The sequence below is a fragment of the Erpetoichthys calabaricus genome, chromosome 2 (assembly GCF_900747795.2).
Source record: "Erpetoichthys calabaricus chromosome 2, fErpCal1.3, whole genome shotgun sequence".
Classification (NCBI taxonomy): domain Eukaryota; kingdom Metazoa; phylum Chordata; class Cladistia; order Polypteriformes; family Polypteridae; genus Erpetoichthys; species Erpetoichthys calabaricus.
This window is the reverse complement of record NC_041395.2, coordinates 95,600,385-95,624,280: the sequence shown is the minus strand read 5'-3', so window position 1 is coordinate 95,624,280 and position 23,896 is coordinate 95,600,385. Positions and strand designations below refer to the sequence as shown.

The following is a 23,896-nucleotide window of genomic DNA, read 5'->3' as shown; positions in this document are numbered from 1 at the left end:
GAAGAAATATATATAGGTAAATAAAAAAAGGGAATTAAATGCGGTAATAGTTATTTCTCTTATTCTAAAATAATATTGATTAGATCCTGCCAGGTTTTAAAAAAATTCTGTACAGATCCTCTAACTGAGAATTTAAATTTTTTCCAATTTCAAATAATGTAAAACATCGGTTTCCCACTGACTTATCAGAGGAGAGTTAGGATTCTTCCAATTTAACAAAATAAGTCTTCGTGCCAAAAGTGTAGTGAATGCAATCACCGTTTGCTTGTCCTTCTCCACTACAAATCCGTCTGGAAGAACACCGAACACAGCTGTTAATGGGTTAGGAGGGATTTTGACCCCAAGGCTGTCTGAAAGGCACTTAAAAATTTTGGCCCAAAATGATGTTAGTTTGGTGCAGGCCCAAAACATGTGACCCAGTGAGGCAGGAGCTTGGTTGCAGCGTTCGCAGGTTGGATCTTGCCCTGGAAACATTTTGGACAGTTTTAAGCGAGACAGATTAGCTCTATTATATAATTTTTAGTTGAACAATTCTATGCTTTGCGCATATGGAGCTCGAGTGAATTCTCTGCTTTGCTACCTTCCACTCCTTTTCTGATATATTGATTAAGAAATCTTCTTCCCAATGTCCTCTTGGGTCTTTGAAAGGTAGGGACTCTAATAAGATTTTATATAATGCGGAAATGGTGTTTAATTCCTTGAAATTGAGCAGTATTTTTTCCAGCATGGTGGAGGGTACAAGGTGAGGAAAATTGGGCAGTTTCTGTTTAACAAAATTTCTAATTTGAAGATAGTGAAAGAAATGTGTAGCTGGGAGGTTGAATTTGGAACGTAATTGTTCAAAAGATGCAAATATGTTGTCTATATAAAGATCTCTGAGCATTTTAATCCCCAAACTTTTCCAGATATTAAAAACTGGATATGTTTGCAAGGGTTGAAAGAGGTGGTTCTCTTGCAGAGGTGCCACGGGTAAAAGATTTTCCATCTTAAAATGCTTTCTAAGTTGGTTCCATATTCTAAAGTCACATTACTTAACTATGGAAATACACTGACAAATGTATTTGGTAACTTTTTTTCTTTCACCTTCCTATAAATTGTCAAAGTTTGTCATATTAATTGCTAAGTTAAACTAAAGTCACATTGCTTAACTTAGCAATTAATATGACAAACTTTGACAATAGTGGTTACACCATCATTTTTATCTTTGCCTTGAGAATGGCTATATCAGTCACAAGTTACTTACCTGGTATTCATGATAGCGCTAGTAATTCTGGCCCTGAATTAGAAATTATCAAAATGTCAGGTTAACAGATGTTTTCTGATGTGGTTTTTGTTAAGGAATTGTAAAAATAAATTTAAAAAATATTCTGTCACAGCACATGAAAGTGTTATAATATCCATGCAAGCTTTCATGCATCACTGTAGAATTACCTTCCAAGTGAATGGCTTTTTTCGGTGATAGGGTCCATAAAGTGTGACTTAAACCTGAAAAACAGAATGCAGTACAGGGAGGACAAATGTTTACTTTACTACATTTTCAATCTGTTCATTAAATAGGCCCCACAGATCTAAACGAATTCTAAATCATGAAAACGGTTCCTGAAAACAGCCGCTGCACATGCCTGCGTGTTGTAAAGTGTCTGTCCTGTCGGTGCGACTGTACATTTGTTTTGGTCCTGTTTATTTATATATAATTTAAATATGTTGATCTAACATCAGCATGCATATACATTTTCTTTTGGGTTAATGAACAGAATGTTTACAGAACACCCAGAGTGTACTAAGCAAAGACCAAATACCTTCAGTATGGGGAGTACCATGCCTATGGCTGAACATGTGGGAAACTGTTGAAAGCAAGGTTACCAAAATGCATATGTCGTATTTCCATAGTGATAACACCAGTATTTTATCTTTTCATGTTTGTCCTGAGAATAGTTGCATCAATCATAATGGTAGCGCAATTCGTTCTGCTCCTGATTTGAGAAAATTGTTAAAATGACAAGTTAGCAGGTTTTGTGATGTTGTCTTTGTTACGCATTTAGGACTTAACAGGTAAAACTGACAAGACCTCTGTATTAAATCTTGGAGATAGTAGCGCTGCTGGCATGGTGTCGTCATCTTCATCACTTGATGAAGTGCAGTATTGTACTACTGATTTGGTCTAAAATAGGATTTTCTGGTTAGCACAAAACTATCACAGAAATTCTCTCTTCCTTGTGTTTTATAAATCTCTGTCCAAATTGAATCTGTTTTCTGACTGAAGCAAGTAGTCCTGTGCGTTCTCATGTGAATCTGAAAAACACCAAAAATGGCTTTTCTAACTGTGTGATGCTACCAAAATTGGCAACAATTGCATAAAGTAGTACTTTCCCAAATTGTTGATGTGCAGATGTGAATTGCTATCACTGTTATGTAGATAGCTAGGCAATAAGAACTGAAAAAGATACACTTAAGACTGCTTCTTCCACTATGAATGAAGCTTCATTATTAATGTGGCTGCTTCATCCATTCGATAACACCTCCTCCGAGCCTGGTGGCGACGCTTCTAAACACTTGTGGCACTCTTGTCTGCAATTGAATGGTTTTAATATTGATGTATATTAAAATACAGTATTTATTTTCAATTGTAGTTAATCTTTGGTTTATCAGAAATGTTTATTTCACTTAACATTTTAATTGACCCATTTGTTCTGATAAGTTGGCCCAAAATTTAGGTCCCCCTGCTGTCAAAACAGTTCGACTAGTTCAAATCAGAGTGAAACAAAACGGAAGACGGAAGAGCAGAAGCACTTCCGGGTCAAGGACTATTTAAAGGACTGCTGAAGACCCAGCAGGCAAGCTGGAGTCAGGAGGTGTAAGACGGAGCTTATTTTATTTTTATTATTTATTTACCAAAAATAGCTTCTAATATTTGACATCTGATGTGCAATTACATTAACAAATATTGAATAACATTAATTTATATACTGTGTTATATTATTGTGATACAAATCATTTTCAGTAGCCAGCCTATTGATTTATGTATTTCTGGCTTATTTGTTGTCTGTGAGTTTCTGCAATCTTTTGGCAAGCTTCAAAAATATATTTAAATATAATTGTTCATGGCCATCTTGTGAATAACTGAAACCACAAATATGGGGTGGTTATTGTATTTCAATGCATATGCATTGTCCTGTGTGTGTTACCTGTGTGTCTGCACTATTTATTTATTACAGAGAGCGACCCATCCATTCTGCTTTAAAGCTGCAAAAAAATTTTTTTAAGCCTTACTTTGGATGAAAATTAATGGAAATATCTGAATAATTTCATTTTACCTATAAAGTTAAAATAATAGAAATAACAAACTTTTATAAAGTTCTATAAACATCTGAGTAAGTTGTGACTTACTGAAAAAAGTCTGAAATATCAATATCAGTGCTTTTTAATCTGTGGATGTTTGACACCCCCAACATATTTTCACCCCCACCCATCGAATATGAAAATGCCCATTTATATTAAATTTACATGTGATTCCTCTCAAGTATCAAAAGTGAATTTCAATTACTGTACATAGAAGAATAATTTTTATAGTACTATTTATAGTTTGGTTAAAACCTTGGTGTGATTGCTTACCATTTGCAAGATCTGAGCAGCTGAAACCAGAGGAGAGAGAGCCACAGGGTCTATAGGATATAAACCCATTAACATTAGCAGGTTTCCAGAGTGGCTGTATTCTAGGGCTGCCAAAAATGCTATAGCAAACTATTAATAATCTGTTTTATTGGTATGATCTATCATTTAACTTTATCCAAATAAGTCATATGGCATATGAATATGTGCTATACGAGGGGGCACCCAAAAATAAACAGAATTGGGGGGGGGGGGGTTGTTTTCAATTTTTACTCACTGAAACTTTGGTCTACTCTACATGTGAATGAAAGCACTTGTCCCAATGGTGTTCCCACTAGTGGAAACACTTTTGGAGTTGCTGAAGAGGAACGTTGTCCAATACCTGCAGTGATCTATCTTTGACTTCCTCCACTGTACAAAAAACGTTTTCCATGGAGTTCATTTTTTCATATGTGGGAACAAGAAAAAGTCGCACAGAGCAAGATCATGCGAGTAGGAAAGGTAGCAAGAACTCGGACACAAGTCAATTCAGAAGTCTCTTCAATACTCTTGACGACAATCTTCTTGAATTGCATTGCAAACTTTTTTCAAGATTTTCGTCATTCCTAATTGTGGAAGGTCGGCCTGATCTTGGTTGGTCTTCAAGTGATATTTCCCCTCGTTTAAAACGCGAAAACTGTGTTTCTTAAAGCTTCCTCTTTAAAAGCAGTTTCAAGCATCACTACAGTTTCAACCTAAGAACACGTTTAATAAGCACCAAGACAAACCAACATGGAATGCCGTATGAACAATACAGAGCAACGCAGACTACCACAGAATACTGTAAGTATGCTACACATAGCGGCAAAATTCATAACTAAGTCTAGATTGTGCACCAGGTACAGATTCCGGTTATTTTTGGGTACCCCCTTGTATGTATTAAATAATTAGAATTTGAAAGCATCGGGGAGGGGGGGGGATACAATAACTCCAACTAGAAGACAAAAGTGTTATCAATAAAAGATATGTCAAAAAAGCCTAAAAGTAAAAAAAAAAAAGATTAATAATGGACTTAACATCTTCGTGTCAGCAGTCCAACTTAAAACAGACCGTATAATAAGGCTTTTGGGTTCTTTTAGAAGTCAGTGTTAGTGGATCCGCTCTGACTAATTTCACATGTATTTAAAAAAATTATATTGTAAGATATTTGAGACCTCGACAACCCCCCAACTGTGCTGTACACTGATCCTTTGCTAATGCAGGCAGGGACCGGTTATGTGCTGCCAGTGCAATGGCAAACTTGCAGCCTCTTTGTGCAACACGTCTCTTGCCTGCTGTTTGATGCAGGGAACATTTAAAACTGGCTGCTGACCTGGCCATGTGTACACTTGCCGCTTGCTCACATGTGCATGAAGTCTGTCTACCTTTCAAATCTGAGAAGGGTGTGATTGCAGGATGACAACAGTGTCACTGTGTACTGTGGTTTCGGAGAGTGCTGAAGAGACAGATCCCATTTGGATAACTCTGAGATGACATCGTCATAGACATCATGAATATAGCTGCTACTTCTATTTGACACAAAGCAGCTTAATAATGTTTTGTCAAGAATAAAATGTTACCAACTGAAATCATATTGTAGGAGATGGGCACCACATTTTTCTTGAAGAGAAGACTGAGGTATAAACCAACATTCTATGCATTTGCAATTATATGTTAAACTTTTCAGTAACAGTTAATTTTTGCACTGCCGACGTTGGTACAGCTTTGTGCTTAGTCTGAACGGGCAACGACTGCACTTTTTTTTTTTTCCTTCCAATTCCCAGAGCTTATTGTCATTATCACATTTTAACATTGTAAAACCCATGACGAGCAGGGCTGAAAATAAGTATAATAATATTAAGTGCTGCGAGCTTGGCAAAGCCACTATATAAACTTGTTTGTTGGCAGCTTTTCGCTTCTTAAAATGTAACCTGCAAAATGTCTTGATCACTACCTTACCACTGTAATTAGGAGACAACAAAGTTCATAAAGAGTTGGGGCACCTAGGTGATTTCTGTATAACCAAAAAATTGAAAGCAATGACAGACAACCATGTATAGATGTCTTGTGCAAGTCCGTGTGAGACTGAATTCAAGATGGCGATGCAGTCATTTAACAAACCAGTGTATCATATTTACCTAGATGATGTACTGAAACATTATTAGTTGCGAGTGCGCTGAAGTCAAATAATGGTGGCAACTGTCAAATGAGTTTAGCCATTTGTCGGTTCTGTCTCAATAAATACAGAGGCTTTTACTTTAGTCATCAATATGAATTTCTTTTGTTAAGCAGCTTTACAACACTTGAAGAATTATTGCCAAAGCTAAGTAAATGTAAGTAGTTATTTAAGGCACTTTTGGCTTATCCTATGCTACGTTCTTCTAGTGTGTTTCCTCTTCAGGGCCTCATGTATAAACTGTGTGTATGCACAAAAATGTTGCATATGCCATTTTTCATGCTCACTTCAAGATGTATAAAAACTAAACTTGACGTAAAGTCTCGCACATTTTCATGGCAGCATCACACCATGCATATGCACTTTTCTGCTTGGTTTTGCAAACAGGCAGCACCCAGCGTCCAAGCAGTGCTACTCTTTCTGTTACCCTTTCTATTTCATATTTGCATGTATGAAGAGGGATTTTTCATATACAGTGGACCCTTGACTTACGAACTTAATTCGTTCGCGAGGGCTGGTTGTAACTCAAGTTGGTTGCAAGTCAAGACTATTTTTCCCTTAAGAAATAATGGAAATACCCATAATGCGTTCCGAACCTCCCACTGCAACACTTACTTAACCTTTTCATAATAAAAAAGGGTTGTATAATGTGCATAATTTACCAAAACACCAATAATTTTTCTAATGTACTAACCAAAAAATTATAAAAAGTGCGTAGCCTACCAGAAACAACAATTACATACTGTACTCACCATTTAATTTGACATCTTTGGGCTGCAGGAAGGGAGGGGGAGGAGAATGAAACAGAAGGTTTTTTAAAGGCTTTCTTTAACTTGCGCTCAGGCGTTTGCAATCATTTCAATAGCTTCTTTTGCGTTAATTTTAATCTCCTCCTGCCTACAAGTTATTCTGACGAGAATTTTTCTCAGCATTTCCTTGCGATAATACACTTTCAAGGTCCGAATGATGCCCAAATCCAATGGCTGAAGTGCTGCCGTGCACTTGGGTGGGAGGAATTCAACTGGAACTTTATTTAAATGTGGAAGCATGTTGTAGGCAGCACAGTTATCAATCAGAAGCTGTATCATCCTTTTTTTCCCTTCATATTGTGAGGTTTCTGAACTCTTTTGAGACCCCCCCCCCACTCAATGGGAATGACACGCTGAATTGCGTCCTGAAGCGCGATTGACGCGTCTGTGGAAGCTTGTTTGTCCGTTGCTGGGCAGGGTAACAACAGACTTATAGCGCTGCAGTGAAGCAACACAGAAGCAAATCATAAAAGATCGGGGTCGCGCTATAAGTCCCTGTCTTGCTCCCCAAAACACGAGGTTGAGTCTCAGTACTTTAGCAAAACCAGCTTTATTCAGCTTGAAACAGGAACGACACACTTATTTATTGCAGCGTGATCTGCCACTCTGCTATACACGGACACAGCAGATCAGTGATCAAGTTACATGTTACCTGCATTTACAATGTTCCTTGCATATCACCCATCGATATCTTTTCTGTTTGCTTTGGCTGAGAGACTCGGCACAGTTTTAAGCTGGCTGTTGCCCCAGCAACAGATAAACAGTCTTCCATAGACACGGAGTTTGGACTTCGGGGCGCTCTTCGGCGTGTCGTCTAGTTGGGGGAGGTCCCAAGAGAGTTTACAAACCTCACATTTACCTTGAATGAGTGCCGCATTAATAGGAATGTTTCTTGAACGCGCATCACTGAACCACATAAAAACTGCTTTTTCGACATCTTCAAATGCAGCAGTTCACATACATTTTGCAAGCCAAGATTTTTCTTCTTTTTTTGCTCGGTCTTTCAAGAAAGTTCACAGCGTCGATAGTGAAATTCCAAATTCACTGGCAACGTCATACATAAAACAAATTTATAGCACATACCAGTGGACATATTTATTTCATATTATCATTATTAGTTTTTTTACTTTTCTTGATATGACCGTGATAGTTGCAGACTCAGTCATTAGGGCGGATTGAAACACAGGTTTGCTTCAGAGACACAGAGTCTTGCACAGTGTGTTGCCTTCTAGGTACACAGGTGGAAGACTTTCCTGGAAGGTTGGATAGGCTCTTGGCCAGAGCAGGGGTGGATCCAGTTGTCATTGTTCATGTTGGAACAAAAGACATACAGTACATAAGGGTAGTCTGTCATTTCTGTGATCCACATTTAAAGCGTTAGTTGCCAGGCTAAGAATCAGAATTGACAAGGTAAGTCAGTCCAGATCAGACTTGAGGAGATTACAAGGCTTAACAAGTGGATCAGATCTTGGTGAAGGGCAGAATGGTATTGGTTTATGGGGCATTGGACCACCTTTTGGAACAGATGGGACTTGTTCTGCCATGACAGGTTACATCTGAACAGGAGTGGCACCAATGTTTAGGGGAGGCATATGAATAGGATAGTCGAGGATTGTTTAAACTAGCGTATGGATGGGCAGGGAGTTTAGGACAGGCCAGTTTTAGAACTGTACAAGGGGGAACAAATAATAGTGTAAAAGTAAAAAATATATAGAAGTAATTATTAAAGATAAGATTGAGCAACACATGGCATGAGCAGGAATTTTACTGAACAGTCAGCATGGGTTCAGAAGAGAGGGGTCATGTTTTATTAACATACTGGAATTCTGTGAAGAAGCAACAAAGGGGTATGATTAAAGTGGAGCATATGATATTTATCTGGACTTTCAGAAAGCATTTGATAAGGTGCCAACACGGGAGGATGGGCATCAATCTAAAAGATGTAAGAGTTCAGGGTAGGGATGGGTATCATTAGGATTTTATCAACAACAGTATGGATACTGACAGTGCTTATCAATACTGATAGTACATGCTGCAACAAATAAAGACATGACACAATGTGAAGAGATACAACAGTTATTCTATTATAGCTTTTTTTCATAAATAACTAGGGGGCTTTGCCCCCTGCTTGCTTCGCTCGCCAACCCCGCAGCCTGCGCTACCAGCCAGCCACTTCACGTATCTGTCACTCGTGTATGTGGATTTCACTTTCGCCAAACAACAAATCTTTTAATTGTCACAGATTCACCTCTTCATTGGGAAGAAACACTAATTTTCCCTGATGGCTGTAGATGAATGATTTCTGTTTATTTTTAGTGTAACAACCTTGGCTACATCTGATTATTTCCCCTAAGTCAACCGTAGTGACACAATTGTGTGGCACAACGTACTCGGCCTAATAACGTAATCAACTAATCAATGAAAATAATTGTTTTTAATTGATTATCGATTATGATGATTAGTTTTTGCAGCCCTATAGGGAACACAGCATGTTGATGTCTTTGGATCTAATTTCAGTACAGAAAATGGCAGGCTAAGATGCAAAAAAAAAAAGTGATTGTTCACTTTTGGTCTCCATTTCCCAAAAGAACATTATACCAGAGAAAATTCAGAGCAGAGCTGCTAGACAGGTTGTGGAAATATTATCAAAATAGTATATAGAGGAAGTGGAGATTATTAATTAATATAGCGGAAGTGTTATTACACAGTGTTATGAAGAAGAAGACGGTTCACCCTGTCAACTGTTTTAATGTATTCCCCTCTTTACATGTTGGAGCGAAATGGCTAAAAGAAAACAAGTTGGCAGAATCAACCTATTTTATCAGTTGGTACTTGTCTGCTATAATGTGAAACAAACAGGTGGCAGGTTGGGTGTGCACAGTGAGTGACCAAGAGAAAAAAAGAATGCAGTATCAAATAGAAGAACACTAGGGGGCTCCGCCCCCTGCTCGCTTCGCTCGCCAACCCCTGGCGTTGGGGCATGACAAAGAGTGAGATGTATGAATTAGATATAGAATAGTGTGCAGGTGTGGATGATGCATATAGAAAGCCAAAAATACAGTGTTTGGCACAGAGTAATGGTTTAGTGGAATATTTCTTTGTACACAACATTAGTAGTAAAGATGGTGTCCTGTCCTTGAATGAGTCTTCCTTGGCATGGAGCATTTATAACTTTAACTTTAACGTCAGATGAACGTCGAACACGTGAGAAGGCAACATAAAGTTGTCCATGTCCAAAAACGGGCTCAGAGAGGTAGATGCCAAACTTGTCCATGGTTTGTCCTTGTGATTTGTTGATGGTCATGGCAAATGCAGGTTTAACACTAGAATTACCAGAGCCTACGAAAAAACTCGTAAATCCGTCCCACCTTAAATCGCGTCTTAAAGCCGTTTGCATCTTTTGTCATCTAAATGTGCTGATAAAAACAAGCTACTAGCAGCCAGCTATTCCATCCCCCCACCGACTTAGAATGAACTCCTAGCTCATGCCTTGCCTTGATTTGATTATTTGGGATTGAAGTGGAGTTTTACAGTGGAAATAATTCGAGCGTTATTTGGAATACACGCATTTCATGTGTGTTCCGTTTCTACAGTATAGTACTAGTCTGTGCAAACACATTTTTAAAACAAACGTTTTTCATATTCTAATAGTAAATGACAAAATGTAGGCATAAACTATATAACGTATGAAGCCTGAAGTCCATATATCAAAGAAACACTTTCACAAAAGGTACAAATAAGAGAACACGTGCGCTTTTCTTCAAAAATATAACTGCACAAAAAAAAAAGCCGCGTTAGCATGCCACATTGACACTCTTACTACAACTGTCGCGGTGGCTCCTGACTGGGGACCAGAGGGTGGCGAGTTCGATCCCGCACGGCTCCACTTCGAGAAATGATCTGCTCTTATTCTTACAATTTTAGAATAACAACATAAATTTCATTTCAGTCTGTAACAGCCGGTGTAACTTATCATACTGGTAAAGGTTAGCTTTTTTTTTTTTTTTTTTTTTTGTTTAATTCACTTTTCATTCTCGCAGTCGATGCATACTAACGCCCCCGCCCCAAAAGGGTTCTGACACATAAACGCTGGCGAAGCTGCCTTCTTCGTATCTCACATAAAATTTTCACACCTGATCTGACGCTGTTCGTTTTCAAATAAGATTGCATTAGTGCGATGAAGTTTTCACATATATCGTCTCTGTCAGGTGTGTAATAGAAACCACAGCATAGAGAGAAGTGAGTACATTGCTTCTTACAGGAAAAGGTGATGGAAAAAGTGCATTGGTACGAGAGTGCAGTCACGAGTATACTGCAGTCTTTATGTGAAAACAGCATAAATAATGTGAAATCATTCTCTCCTCTGCATGTCCTGGAGTACAAAAGAAACAGCATACAGCAACATGTGGGGACTGGCAGGAACTCTCAATAACACTGAATAAAAAGAAAATCAAGTGACGGTGAGATACGAAGGAAGGCAGCTTCGCCAGCGTTTATGTGTCAGAACCCTTTTGGGGGGGGGGGGGCGTTAGTATGCATCTACTGCGAGAATGAAAAGTGAATTAAACAAAAAAAAAAAAAAAAAGCTAACCTTTATACAGTTATACTTTTGAAGAAAAGCGCACGTGTTCTCTTATTTGTACCTTTTGTGAAAGTGTTTCTTTGATATATGGACTAAAGGCTTCATACGTTATATAGTTTATGCCTACATTTTGTCATTTACTATTAGAATATGAAAAACGTTTCTGTTTTAAAAATGTGTTTGCACAGACTAGTACTATACTGTAGAAACGGAACACACATGAAATGCGTGTATTCCAAATAACGCTCGAATTATTTCCACTGTAAAACTCCACTTCAATCCCAAATAATCAAATCAAGGCAAGGCATGAGCTAGGACAGGGGTGGGCAGATTCAGTCCTGGAGGGCCGCAGTGGCTGCAGGTTTTTGCTCCAACCCAGTTGCTTAATAAGAAGCCCTTATTGCTCAAGTAACACTTCAGCTTCACTTTAGTTGTCTCGCTCGTTAAGATTTTGAACCCTTATTGCTTATTTTAGTCTTAAACAGCTGTATTCTTGGTTTTTAATTGCTCCTAATTAGCAATACCATGCAAATGACAAAAGAGACCAGCATTTCTCCATTTAGCTTGTTTTCATTTACACCTGTGTGTATTTATCATGCACTATTTGGTTTAATTAAATACTTGGAAGGAAAGTGAAGAGAAAAAAGTGAAGCACTGAGAATTACTCATCTGTTTTAGACTTCAAATCATTTGGATGATATCCTTAGAAAGAAAAATAAATCTAGGATATGAGAATAACCTGACATGGCAGAGTTAAAGCACTAGCAAGCCATGCAATTAAATAATTGACAAGGATTGGTTTATAATTAAGCAACTGGGTTGGAACTAAAACCTGCAACCACTGCGGCCCTCCAGGACTGAATCTGCCCACCCCTGAGCTAGGAGTTCATTCTAAGTCGGTGGGGGGATGGAATAGCTGGCTGCTAGTAGCTTGTTTTTATCAGCACATTTAGATGACAAAAGACTCTGGCGGAGATGTGCAAACGGCTTTAAGACGCTATTTAAGGTGGGACGGATTTACGAGTTTTTTCGTAGGCTCTGGTAATTCTAGTGTTAATGGGGAACCGTCTGCGTTTCAATGTAAAAGGTAATTCTAGGTCAGAACTCGTAAGGTCAATTCTAGGAAAGAGAACAGTATTGTTAGCATGTGATCTTGTAAGAACTGTTGCTTGAATAACATTGTGTGTCATGGTGTTGACGACTAAACGTGTGCCATTGGATAAACCCTGTTTTTTTTTGGACATAATATAGTGCGTTGTGTTAAAAGGGGCATTTTGTCTAATGAGACCGCTGTTCCAAATATCTCTGTAAGTAAGTCGTCGCAGATTTTGGGTTGAGGAATTGTAATAATATCTGGGTGAAGTCCATCTGTATTGGTGAGGGTATAATGTTCTAGTTGTAATAACCAATTGTTATATTCGTGATCTGGAAATCGCATGTTTTGTACCAAGTGTATCTTTAGAAAGCCAAGCTAATTGTTCACGTAACATTTTTTGTTCCGCGGTTTTAGAAGCGCGCCGAGGTGAATTTTTTTGTTTGATGCGGGTTCGTGTTTGTGGTCCCGTTACTCGAGCCGTCTAGTTTTGTATCCGTGATCGTGAATTGATGACTTGTTTGATCTTTATCGTGAGGAATATGGATAAGTAATAAGTAGGATCGAACTCACTGTTACTATGCGGACTGTTCGTTTCTTCGTATTATCACCAATCAGGTCTCGCGCCTGTATATGTATTGTAGTTCGCTCTCTTGTTGTTTATATGACGTTGTCGCGTATTTTAAGGTGGACTGAATAATAGCTGAGCGCACGGTATGTGGAGCAATAGCTAAGCACTGTCTAAAATCTACTCCTAATAAAAGTACCTTCACTCCAAAGGGAATATTATTTTTCATCAACGCAATGCCAATTGTCCGCGTATTTTAAGGTGGGCTGAACAATAGCTGAGCGGATTGTAAGTGGAGTAATAGTTAAGCATTGTCTAAAATCTTCTCCTAATAAAAGTACCTTTCTCGCAAAGGGAATATTCTTATTCATCAACGTTTGTAGAAGTTTATCAATGGTGTTGAGTAAGTGACTGGATGCCATTGTACATTCATCTATAATTAATAGTGTGGCAAGACGGATGTCACGTGCATTGTTACTGTGAATTGTCATAGTGGATACCGATGTTTATGTGATTGGGACCGGTATTTGGAATAAGGAGTGACATGTGTTTTTGGAGCCGAGACATTTTTTCTTTCGCGGTTTCAGAATAACTTTGTAGGTGCCGACGTGATTTGTGAATATTTGCGTTCTTGATGTGTTTCAGGGTGCACTGTTCCAATGCGATGTAATATTTGTCCACATACGCGAAAGCAGTATGGGTCATTGCCTTTTGGTGACATGATATTTACTCCGGTAGATGCAAAATCAAATGAAGTATTGTAGGATGTAATGCAGATGAGCCGCTGTGTATTTTTTTTTTCATGCGGGTTCGTGTGTTTGGTCCCGTTATCCGAGCCGAATCGTTTTGTACCCGTGAGCGTGTATTCATGACTTGTTTGTTCCTCAGCATGCGAAATATGGATAAGTAATAAGGAGGATCGCACTCACTGTTAATATGGAGCCTTTTCTGCAGTTGAACGGTTAATATTGCTTTATTGTAAGGAGATCCACCTATGCTGCCTAGTGTGAAGGTGTTGAGATGACGTATGTTTAATATGGACGGTTCCTTTAGAAATGGGGCTTTGGGTGTCACTTCTTATTGATGTTATTGTGTTTGTGGGTCTGATTTGTCGTTGTTGTGAACGTTTCTTGTGCCATGTCTCGTCTCTAATGGGCCTGGCGTGGCGGTCACGGCTTCTTTTTTTTGTTGCGTTAGGAGCTTGTTAAATCCTCCTGTTTGTGTGGGTCCCGTTTCGTGTGCATTGTGATTCGTGCGGCGCCGTGTGCTTTTTCGGTGTCTGAGCGGGAGGGGGGGGGATTGGTGGTGCGCGAGCTTCTTCTTTCTTTTTGTGTGCCAGGGGCTTGTTGAATCCTCCTCTTTGTGTGTGTCCCGTCCGTTGCTTGTAGGGTGGGTGGGGTGGTTTTGGGTTCTTTTTTTTGTGTCCCAGGGGCTTGTTGAATTGTCCTCTTTGTGTGTGTTCCGTCCGGTGCCTATGGGGGGGGGGGGGGGTGTCTTGCAGGTGGGCGCGAGCGGCTTCTTTTTTTTGTGTGCTAGTTTCGTGTGCAATGGGTTTTGTGAAGCGCTGTGCGTCGCCTGCGTTTGACTCCTTTTTTCTGTGGTCGCGTCCGCCTCTCGCGGAGCCTCATTTCTTGGTGCGCCTGCGCAGTACGTCTTTTTGCGGCTACGGCCCATGGCCGGATGTCCCTGTGTCCATCCGGTTTAGCATTCTCGGTTAGTAATATGGATTAGCATAAAACAAGGGATAAATTGTGGCAATGTAGTGTCATGCTAACATGCATTATAGAGGTGCAGTCCCTGTTATCCTCTGATGCTTAGCAGAAAGCGCCATGAATAAGATATTGAATCTGCCAGTTTTAAGTTGCTTGATGTTAAAATTTCTGCGTAAATGTTTACATGATTAAGTTTCTGTATAAAAGAAATTTATAAAATTTCTTTGATTTTAACATCCATAGTTCACTCAGCTTTTATTTAAATACAGTAATTTTCATTATTGTTGTTTCTTTCAACACTTTATGTAGCCAACATGGTCTAAAACTGAGTGGAAAAATTACATCTGTGCATAAGGTTAAGGTTAGGCGAGACTGGCATTCTGGAAACGGGAAAATTTGTAGCTAAAGCTAAATCTGTTTATGCACGTACTTTAACATCCATTGCAATCAGGTTTAAACCTAATGGTGATGGAGCACACAGACAACATTTGGAGTTGGTCAGAAATAATATTGTAGTCACTTGTAAAATGAGAGGAAAATTAAAATGCATTAGTATGTTCCCAATAAACAATCAAGTTAAGGAAAAAAACAGCGGAATTGTATAGGGCAGTGGCAGCAGTCACAGACATGGCAGTGCGCCCCCATTTATTGAGGACCCAGAAGTTCTTCCGTAGCCAAGGCTTCTCCTGTTGAAAGCACTTCTGAGTCATACAGAAGTCCAAAATAGTAGGAAGTATAACTTCCCGCAGTACCCTCTTATTGCACCAGTGGACCGCAGCAGGGCTGTGCTACAAGACTACAATTCATGGCATTCCCTGCCTGTGTCTGAATGGACATTGAGATCCAGGGCTGCTGCCATGTAGTTTTCTGGGGGAGTAAACAGTCCTTAGGGGCAGCAGTTCCCAGTCCTTCCCTTTTATCCCGGCCAGAGAAGATATTATAAGTACATCTAGTCGGGATGCTTGTCCATCCACCTGAGGCTTCCATTCTGGGCTACGAACCTTTTCTCTTGGCTAGGGTGTCCGTCCATCCACCTGGGGCCTCCCGTCCAGGCCAAGAAATTTCCCCTCTCCTGGTCGGAATGCCTGTCCATCCCATATGGCATTTACATTATAAACACCCAGTTTCAATTCTAACTATATTTTAGCAGCCCCAGTGTGCTGTGCTGTTCAGATAAACACACATTGAAAATACATTTTAATGCCAGATATAAATGTAATCTATAGGATCCTTCTGTGAAGCATGTATTAAAGGGTTTGTTGTTTTTTGTTTGATATATGAACAAAGCAGGAAGTTTTAAAATGGTTTAAGGCTGGGTCAGACCCACAGGCTTTGAGTGGCACACCCCTTGTCTACAATGATTAGTTATTTACACTGTTTGCAGAATTTGACAATTCTATAAATGAGTTGGGCTTGAATCATTTTTCTTATCAGGACTTATGTAATGTATTTCATAAATATTGTAGATTTCATTGTCAGTGACACTTTTTTTTTTCCCCTCTCTAGGCATGATGGACAAGAATATAACTATAGTTCTGGGTGAAATCTCAGTTGTTGTTGGAGCAATTAAAAAAAAATCAAGGTGGAACACCCACACTCCCTTGGTAAGAACAGTTCACTTGTAGATGAGTAGATTTCTTTGGTGGGATAGGTACTACATAAGTTAAATGTGACAGCCAATTAAAGATAACTAAACAAGGTGCTTTTCTGAAAAGAGGAAAGTTATTCATATTGTATCATTATTGCTCATTAGACAAAGTTCCTCCATTATACTTTTGAATACTCAATTTATTGTACTGACAAATTTTTTTTTATAAGCATTGTAATTTAACATAATGATTGAGAATATTATGGATGTAATAACCATAGTCTAATTAATGCTTGAATTGATATATTTATTTTTACATTTAGTAAATAACTCATTCATTACACTTAATGAAGCAACATTTAATGAAATGTTGTGTCCTGTCTAATCCTTTACCTCAGAATTTATGTAAAACACTGACTTTATTGTTCTGTTCTCATAGCTCGCATACAGTAATTTGAACTTGCCTATGTCTAAGAAATTTTCCAGAATTAGCCCTGTAACATGTCTGGATACAGTTGCATTGACATATCCATCAGTTTTCTTACAATTATAAACTGTACCTCAGTTTGTCCTATACTGATGAAATATAAGATGTACAGTATGTGCATTCCTTACCTTTAGTAGACACTACACTCTCTTCAAAAACCTTATCAAACCATATAAGTTCAGTGTTTGCCACTTCATCTTTGGCAAGGAAGAAGGTGGTTTTTAGCCTGAGCTGCCACAAAAGACAATGGTACGTTACATAATGTCAGACTTGATGACCGCAATTGTTGTTGCTTGAAGAGGTTAGTCTACATGACTAGAAGTTCCAGGTCATGATAAATGTCTAAAAGTCACCATAAAGTTGTGTAAAGTGTCATTTCCAAAGTATTGCAAGCTTGCCCCTTTTCTTGACAGGCCAATAATGTGCTGCCTGCTAAAGCTTGTTCTATACAAATGCTTATGAGGTGTGGTGAGTTCAGCCTTAATCTCCTCCTTTTTTTCTATTTTTTATCTGCTGTGGTACGTACAATACAAGATACAGGTATGATACTTTTTGAGAGGTCCAAAATGCCAGCATTCCTTATAGCTACACTATATGCATTGTACTTCCAGCTGAGTGCTTATTGGTCCTCAATCCTTGTGCATACACACACTTGCCCCTATGACTTAAGACAAAAACAAACCTGTTGAAGTACAGTAACAGTTGCTTTTCTTTAATGCTGGGAGTATTAAGAATAAATTAGTTGGAATTATATATTGCCTCACATAACGTTCATATTGCAATTAACAGAAACCTGCTCAAATAATACAGATGGGCGCACATTATGTACGAAAGATGGGCAAAGCTAAAACGATAGGGTTGGGGTTGCCATTTATGCAAAACAGAATTTAAATGCAAGGCTTCTTCAGTTAGATGATGAACCACAGCTTGGCAAGAATATTTGGATTAAACTAAACAGCATTAGGGATTGGGCCTCCCTATTAGGAGTGTGTTATAGACTCTCTAAAGCAAACAATAGTTTTTATTTACATCTTTTTAATAGTAATAAAAAAAACAACTTTAGATGGGGGACTTTATTGCTCAAATCAAATTTCATCTGCCACGGTTATGCCCAAGCCTTTGTGCTATCAAAGTCCTTCTCTTTAACAATTTAGCTGATTCTACATTATCTAACCTTCCACGTAATTTTATATCATCTGCAAACTTAACTAGCTTGTTGATTACTGTTTTGATAATTTCTGTGCTGTGGCCCCAGACCTGAACCCTGAGAAACATCACCAAATTCTGAAAAAGTTCCCCTTGCTTCCTGTGTTTCCTGTATTTATTGAACAACTGGTAAACTAGATCTAAACTGAACTTTAGATGATTGTCTTTTCCTCCATGCTTCCTATAGATTATATACGAGTTGAAAACACAAGTCAAGAAGGTGTCGGAAAAAGTTCTAATAGTAGTTTTTTCATTCTCTTCCTTGCCGTACAGTACGTTAACATGTACAGATCCGAAAGATCAACTCCTTTCATGGAGTCATTGTCCTCAACAATGGTGAGAGGTTTCTCTTTTGCATTCCCTTTCCTGTCTTGCACTGTCTTCATGCTAGCATCGTGGATGCTGCTCAGCATACAAACAAACATCTCTTATCCTTCCACTTCAAAGCAATCAACATGTCTGAATGCAGCGGAAACTTTTCCCAATTTCAATTTTTTTGTCATCACAGATTTTAGCAGGTCCTTTCATTTTGATCTTGCTATTCCTACTGTTGCAGTTTCCATCAAATTCAAAAATTCATACAGCTAGGGACAGCTGTAGTAATTGTCTAATCCTAACAGATAACCCTGATTCAGTAGCTTCTCCACAAATGTTAGCACAATCTGCAACGATTTTGTAAAATTACATCAACCCCTCCTACATCATTTGCAAGTTCTGTATCTTTTCCTGTGTATATCATCATATTCCACACATATACACTTTTTACCTCACAGAGCTTATAGGATTCCATCCCAAAATGTGTTCTTTTTTTCGGAATGTATACCTTACACCATAGACGGCATGTCCATAGCACTAAACTTTCATCGATCAAAAGATCTCCCTCTGGAATGTACAGTAATCTTCCAGAATATTTTCGAATGCAGGTTTGATTTTATACATCTTTGGCCAGTGTCACAATATGTTTCATTATCTGCAAAATGCAAAAATCTCAAGAGGAGAAAAAACAAATTCTTACTCATTATTTCATAAAAGATGGTTGCAGGAAAAATAACTGGTTAGAGTGGGCTTATGTATAATGCCCTGCAAAAGCATCATTCCAGAAAACAACTTTATTTCTTCCCTGTTGGTATCAACTCAGTCTTTATCACGACTTCTCCTTTTCATTTTCTTTTGCAGTGTTTTTTCATTACTTTTTTGCTGTGCGTACAAATTTGTTTGCTGTGCTATGTAGTTACAAATCTCACTGTCAATGAAATGCTCAAAAATTTCATCAGACTAATATTTGTCAACTAGGTCTCCTTTTGTACCAGCCTCAAATCTAGCTGGGAATCTAGGACTATGAGTTCCTCTTTCAATCCACACGCTGGAATGTGACTGTACAATATTGCCTTCATCATCATCATCTTCTTCTTCCTCCATTTCACTTTCCATTTCGCTCTTGGAAATTTCCTGAAGTTTTTGTATTCTGCGAGGAAACCCTGCAGCTGTCCCACTAGTATCGGCAGTCGTTCCCACCGACACATTTGAATATTCTGAGCTGCTTTCACTTGTGCTTTCATCTTCTTGACTAAGCTCCAACATTTTATTTATGACATCTTCAGGCAGAGTAGGCAGTCTCTTAGCCATTTTAGGCGTAACTCAGGCAAAGTACTAAAAAATTATAAACTATCCCTTTGAAGCATACGGGACAAATATGTCCCACATATTAAAATGCATGCCTGTAGTTTATTTACACACACAATGATGCAAAATGTTTTGTAATGGATCCAACAGGGGTCAGACCACTACAAAAGGTCCTTTATATTGTCCACGTGCTTCAAGCCACCATTTCGTGACGAATAAACAGTGCTCGTTTTTCGGGTGTGCCGTGCTAGATATTTCAGGTGAGTTTTTTTAAAATATAAAATTTACTTCTAATCTTTTTTCAGTCAGATTTATGAATTCATTTGTGTAGATGCTAAAAATCAATGTAAAGTTGCAAAATATGTGTAAATACATATAACATTACATGATATTCTTGAAGGGACACATTTGTCCCAATGTGCTGCATGTGTCTATTAGATATACCGGTGTGATTCACTCATTCTACTTCAGATTCCATTATGGCACGACACTTCCACATTGATGATGACGAAATTATCCAATATTTGAATGCTGATGACAGCGGGGATGAGACTAACTTGGTACTTGATACAGAAGATCAAGAATTTTTGGAAGGTGATGCTGATGAGATTGGAACAGATGTAATTATTGAACTACCAGTGAATGACAAAAATTCGGGAAGTGACAATGCTTCCGCAGTTCTCCAGAACCTGCTGTTCCTGGTCCTTCTGGTCACCGTCCAAAGCGGATGAGGTCAGCTGTTGAAACAATGCCAGACACAAATAACTCCCCTCCGTCATCTGCTACAGGTGCTGCGCCTGAAGAACGTCCACCTATAACTTTCACATGGTGCAAGTCTTATAGACCTTTTCTGTTCAGAGATGACAAGAAACCACAGGCTTATGGACAAGTTAACATGGACAAAATCTCAGTTTCAGAAACTTTGGATGCAATGCCAGCACCCCTGCATATATTTCAAGCAGCTGTGCAATTTGACAAGCTTGTCGAAGAAATACTGGTTCCAGAAAGTATCCGGTATATGCAACAGAAAGGAAACACTTTCTCCATTGAACCTGCCGAGATGAAGGCATTTATTGGTATGAATTTGGTCATGAGTTACCATGTTCTGCCATCATTACGGTCCTACTGGTCCACACAACCCGACATGGCGGTGCCATATATTGCTCAAGTTATGCCTTTGCAGCGATTCGAGGCTGTTTGAGCAGCTCTGCATTTTATTGATAACAATGGTTGGCATGATCCTGATGATCGAGCATGGAAAGTGCGCCCACTTATTGTTCATTTCAATGCAGCCTTTCAGGACATACTCAGCATAAGTGAGGAACAGTCCATAGATGAACATATGATCAAATTCAAAGGCCACAATATTATGCGCCAATATGTAAAAGGCAAACCAATAAAATGGGGCTTCAAAATGTGGTGCAGATGTGATGCTCGTACTGGATATTTATATCAATTTGAACCGTATCTTGGCAAGAAAGCACAGCATGTGGAACATAATTTGGGAGAGTCAGTAATCTTGCACCTTACTGAATCATTACCCAGAACAGGATGCCAAGTATTTTTTGATAATTTCTTCAACTCTCCGAATTTGCAGTACATCCTTGCAGAAAAGGACATACGAGCTTGTGGAACGGTTCGTGCGAATCGGAGAAATATGCCGAACTGCCTGCCAATTGATAAAAACATGAAAAGAGGGGACATTTCTGCTGCTTCCAGTCGTGGCATTGCCTGTGTGAAATGGAAGGACAGCAGAAGTGTTGTGATGTTGAGCAACTTCATTTTGCCAATTCCTACTATCAGTGTGAAGAGACGAGTAGCAGGATCAGCTAATAAAGTAGATGTCCGTTGCCCTTTGGTAATTCAGAAATATAATCAACATATGGGTGGTGTTGATCTTATGGCCCAGACAAAGGTGACATATGAAGCTGACAGGAAAGCCAGAATAAAATATTACCTTCGCATCTTCTTTGATTTGGTTGACATTTCTGTGAATAATGCATATATAATTTACCTGAAGATCAATGAAATATACCATTTCCATGACACTCCGATGAAGCAGATTGAATTTCGGGCAGCATTGGCACGTTCACTGATATCTGATTTCTCCTGCAGACAGAGAAGTATTCTGACAAATATCCAAACACAAAGGCGTACACAAATGGCAACAAACCCTTGCAAGCCAGAACATGCCATGAAAAAGACAGAAAAACGCAAAATATGTTATTACTGTGCACAAAAAAAAATTGAAAACAGAACTGACAATGTATGTATAGTGTGTGATGTTCATTTATGTTATACATCTGACAGAAACTGTTTTGCTGATTTTCATAACAAGTAATAACTGGAAGCATGACCTTGGCGCATATAGGGACAAATATGTCCCATATTTTGTTAATGACATTATGCATATGTCACTTCTAAAAATGGAATAAATGGATTCTATTAGCTTGTTTGCATATATTTTTCCACAAATTAATATCACCTGATGTGTACTTCTCTTATGTGCTTCAAAGGACTATACACTGATGGAAGTTCTATGAAAGTGGCAAAAACATAAACATGCAAGCTGAGAAATTTCAAGAGGCGGAAACTATGCAGTAGGAATACCAAATAATGGCTAATTGCTACATAGAAGAAACAAATCTCAAAAAAATAAATTTAAACACCAAAACATAGGCAAAACTGCTGGTTGAATTACCACTTGCAAAATAAGAGTGGTAATCAAAGAAATTTCTGATGTTCAAAACAAGCTTGAATTTTGCACACAATAAAAACTGTGAAGGAACACTGCTGAAAGAGACATTCGTCCAGTAAAAGTAAATTCCAAAACTAGATCCTTTTCCCTTAGTAATGTGACTGAGGGTAAGTGAAAGAAAAAGTACCATAATGGGTTCTTTGGTCTCAAAACTTCCATGAAACTTTTCACCTAAGTAAAAGACGTCTGTACCTCTTCCACTATGACCACAGTTTTTAAAAAAAAAAAAAAAAAAAATCTCACTAGAAGGCAGAACCATACAGAGCACAGATCTGAAGGAATTGCATCCATAGACTCATTCCCTGAGGAGGGAAAAATCTTTTTATTAAGCACGTCTACAGATGCTCTTCCTGATTCAGCATAGTCTTCGGAGCGTGTCTAAAGATGTGCTTCCCATTAAAGGAGAAGATTATTGGCCTCTTATTACTTGAATCATCTCAATATCCCTCTTTATACAGTGGGATAATATTTGCATGCCTGAAGTCTTTAGGAATTTCCTCTGCGTGCTGAGATTTTCGAAAAAATAAGTGCGCAAGGTTTATTCATGCACTCACTTCTCCTTTAGTGCTTAAGGAAGATAGTGTTACCTGGTCTTGCTGGTTTGTTATATTTCAGCCTCCTATTTAATCCAAGCAGTACTTCTTCCTCTACAATGTTTCAAGTCACCAAGTACCTTCTTCGTAGTCCCTATTAATTTTCAGAGGTTGACTTTTTTTTCTCACTTATAAACTTCAATAAAATGCAAGTTTAAAGCATTTTCTACTTCACTATATTCTAGTTCACCTTTACTGTTCCTAGTACACTTCACCTCCTCCTTGACTAAACTTTTATTCCTAATATTAAAAGAATCCATTTTTGCCTTTTCTGCAGTATTTCTCCATCTTCCTGTTAGCCTTCCTAATAATCATTTTTAACCATTGCTCCCATATGCCATGTGGCTATTCAGGAATTATTAGACGTATATGCCTTATACAGCTCCTTATTTATCCACCCCAAAGTTTTCTTAACTTTCTTGCAAGTTCTACATTTTTGGGCCCTTGAGCATGGCCCTTAACCTGCAATTGTTCCGTCCTGGGTATGACGTTAGTATGCATGTAGATCCTCCAAACTGCAGGGAAAACCCTGAGGGTTGGTGGCAGATTTGGCACTCCTGCCACCATAAAAAAAAAAAAAAAAATCTCACAGTTCCACTCCATCTGAACTAGTGTGGTGCCGAGGTGTCACCCATTGCATGGCTGCACTCTGGGCCTAATCTGAGATCCTGAGTTGATTTGTCATGTGGTGGGTGCGGCAATGCGCTGTATCAACATGTGCTCCTAACCTCCTCGTCCTCCTCTAAATTTTGGGATGAACCTGTACTATATTGTATGTAAAACTTTTAAATTTTCACTACATCTCTTCAACTGCCTCCTCACTTAAAAGTCTATTCCCATTTATCTTACTGAGACTTTGGTGCATCTGTCTGGTCAAAGTTGCCTCAATAAAATTAAACTGTTTTTGTTTTAAAATATGCACTTTGCCAAAACACTGGGATATCTGTTTTATATTATGGTCACTAGATACTAATGGTTCAATCTCCTTTACCCCTTTAGTTCTGACTAGATATTTCCAGAATACTAAATCTAGGGGCCTTCCTCCTCATCGGTGCTTTAATATGTTGTGTTGAA

The 23,896-nt window shown here is 38.6% G+C and overlaps 1 protein-coding gene across 1 annotated transcript in view; it reads left to right on the top strand.

Moving 5' to 3' along the window:
* Positions 1–16,075: 16,075 nt before the first annotated feature.
* Positions 16,076–23,896, top strand: part of LOC114645301 (Golgi-specific brefeldin A-resistance guanine nucleotide exchange factor 1-like) — a 243,866-nt gene continuing 236,045 nt past the window's right edge. Inside the window, 1 exon segment of the mRNA XM_051922496.1 lies at positions 16,076–16,171. Coding sequence (XP_051778456.1) covers positions 16,076–16,171 — 96 coding nt within the window.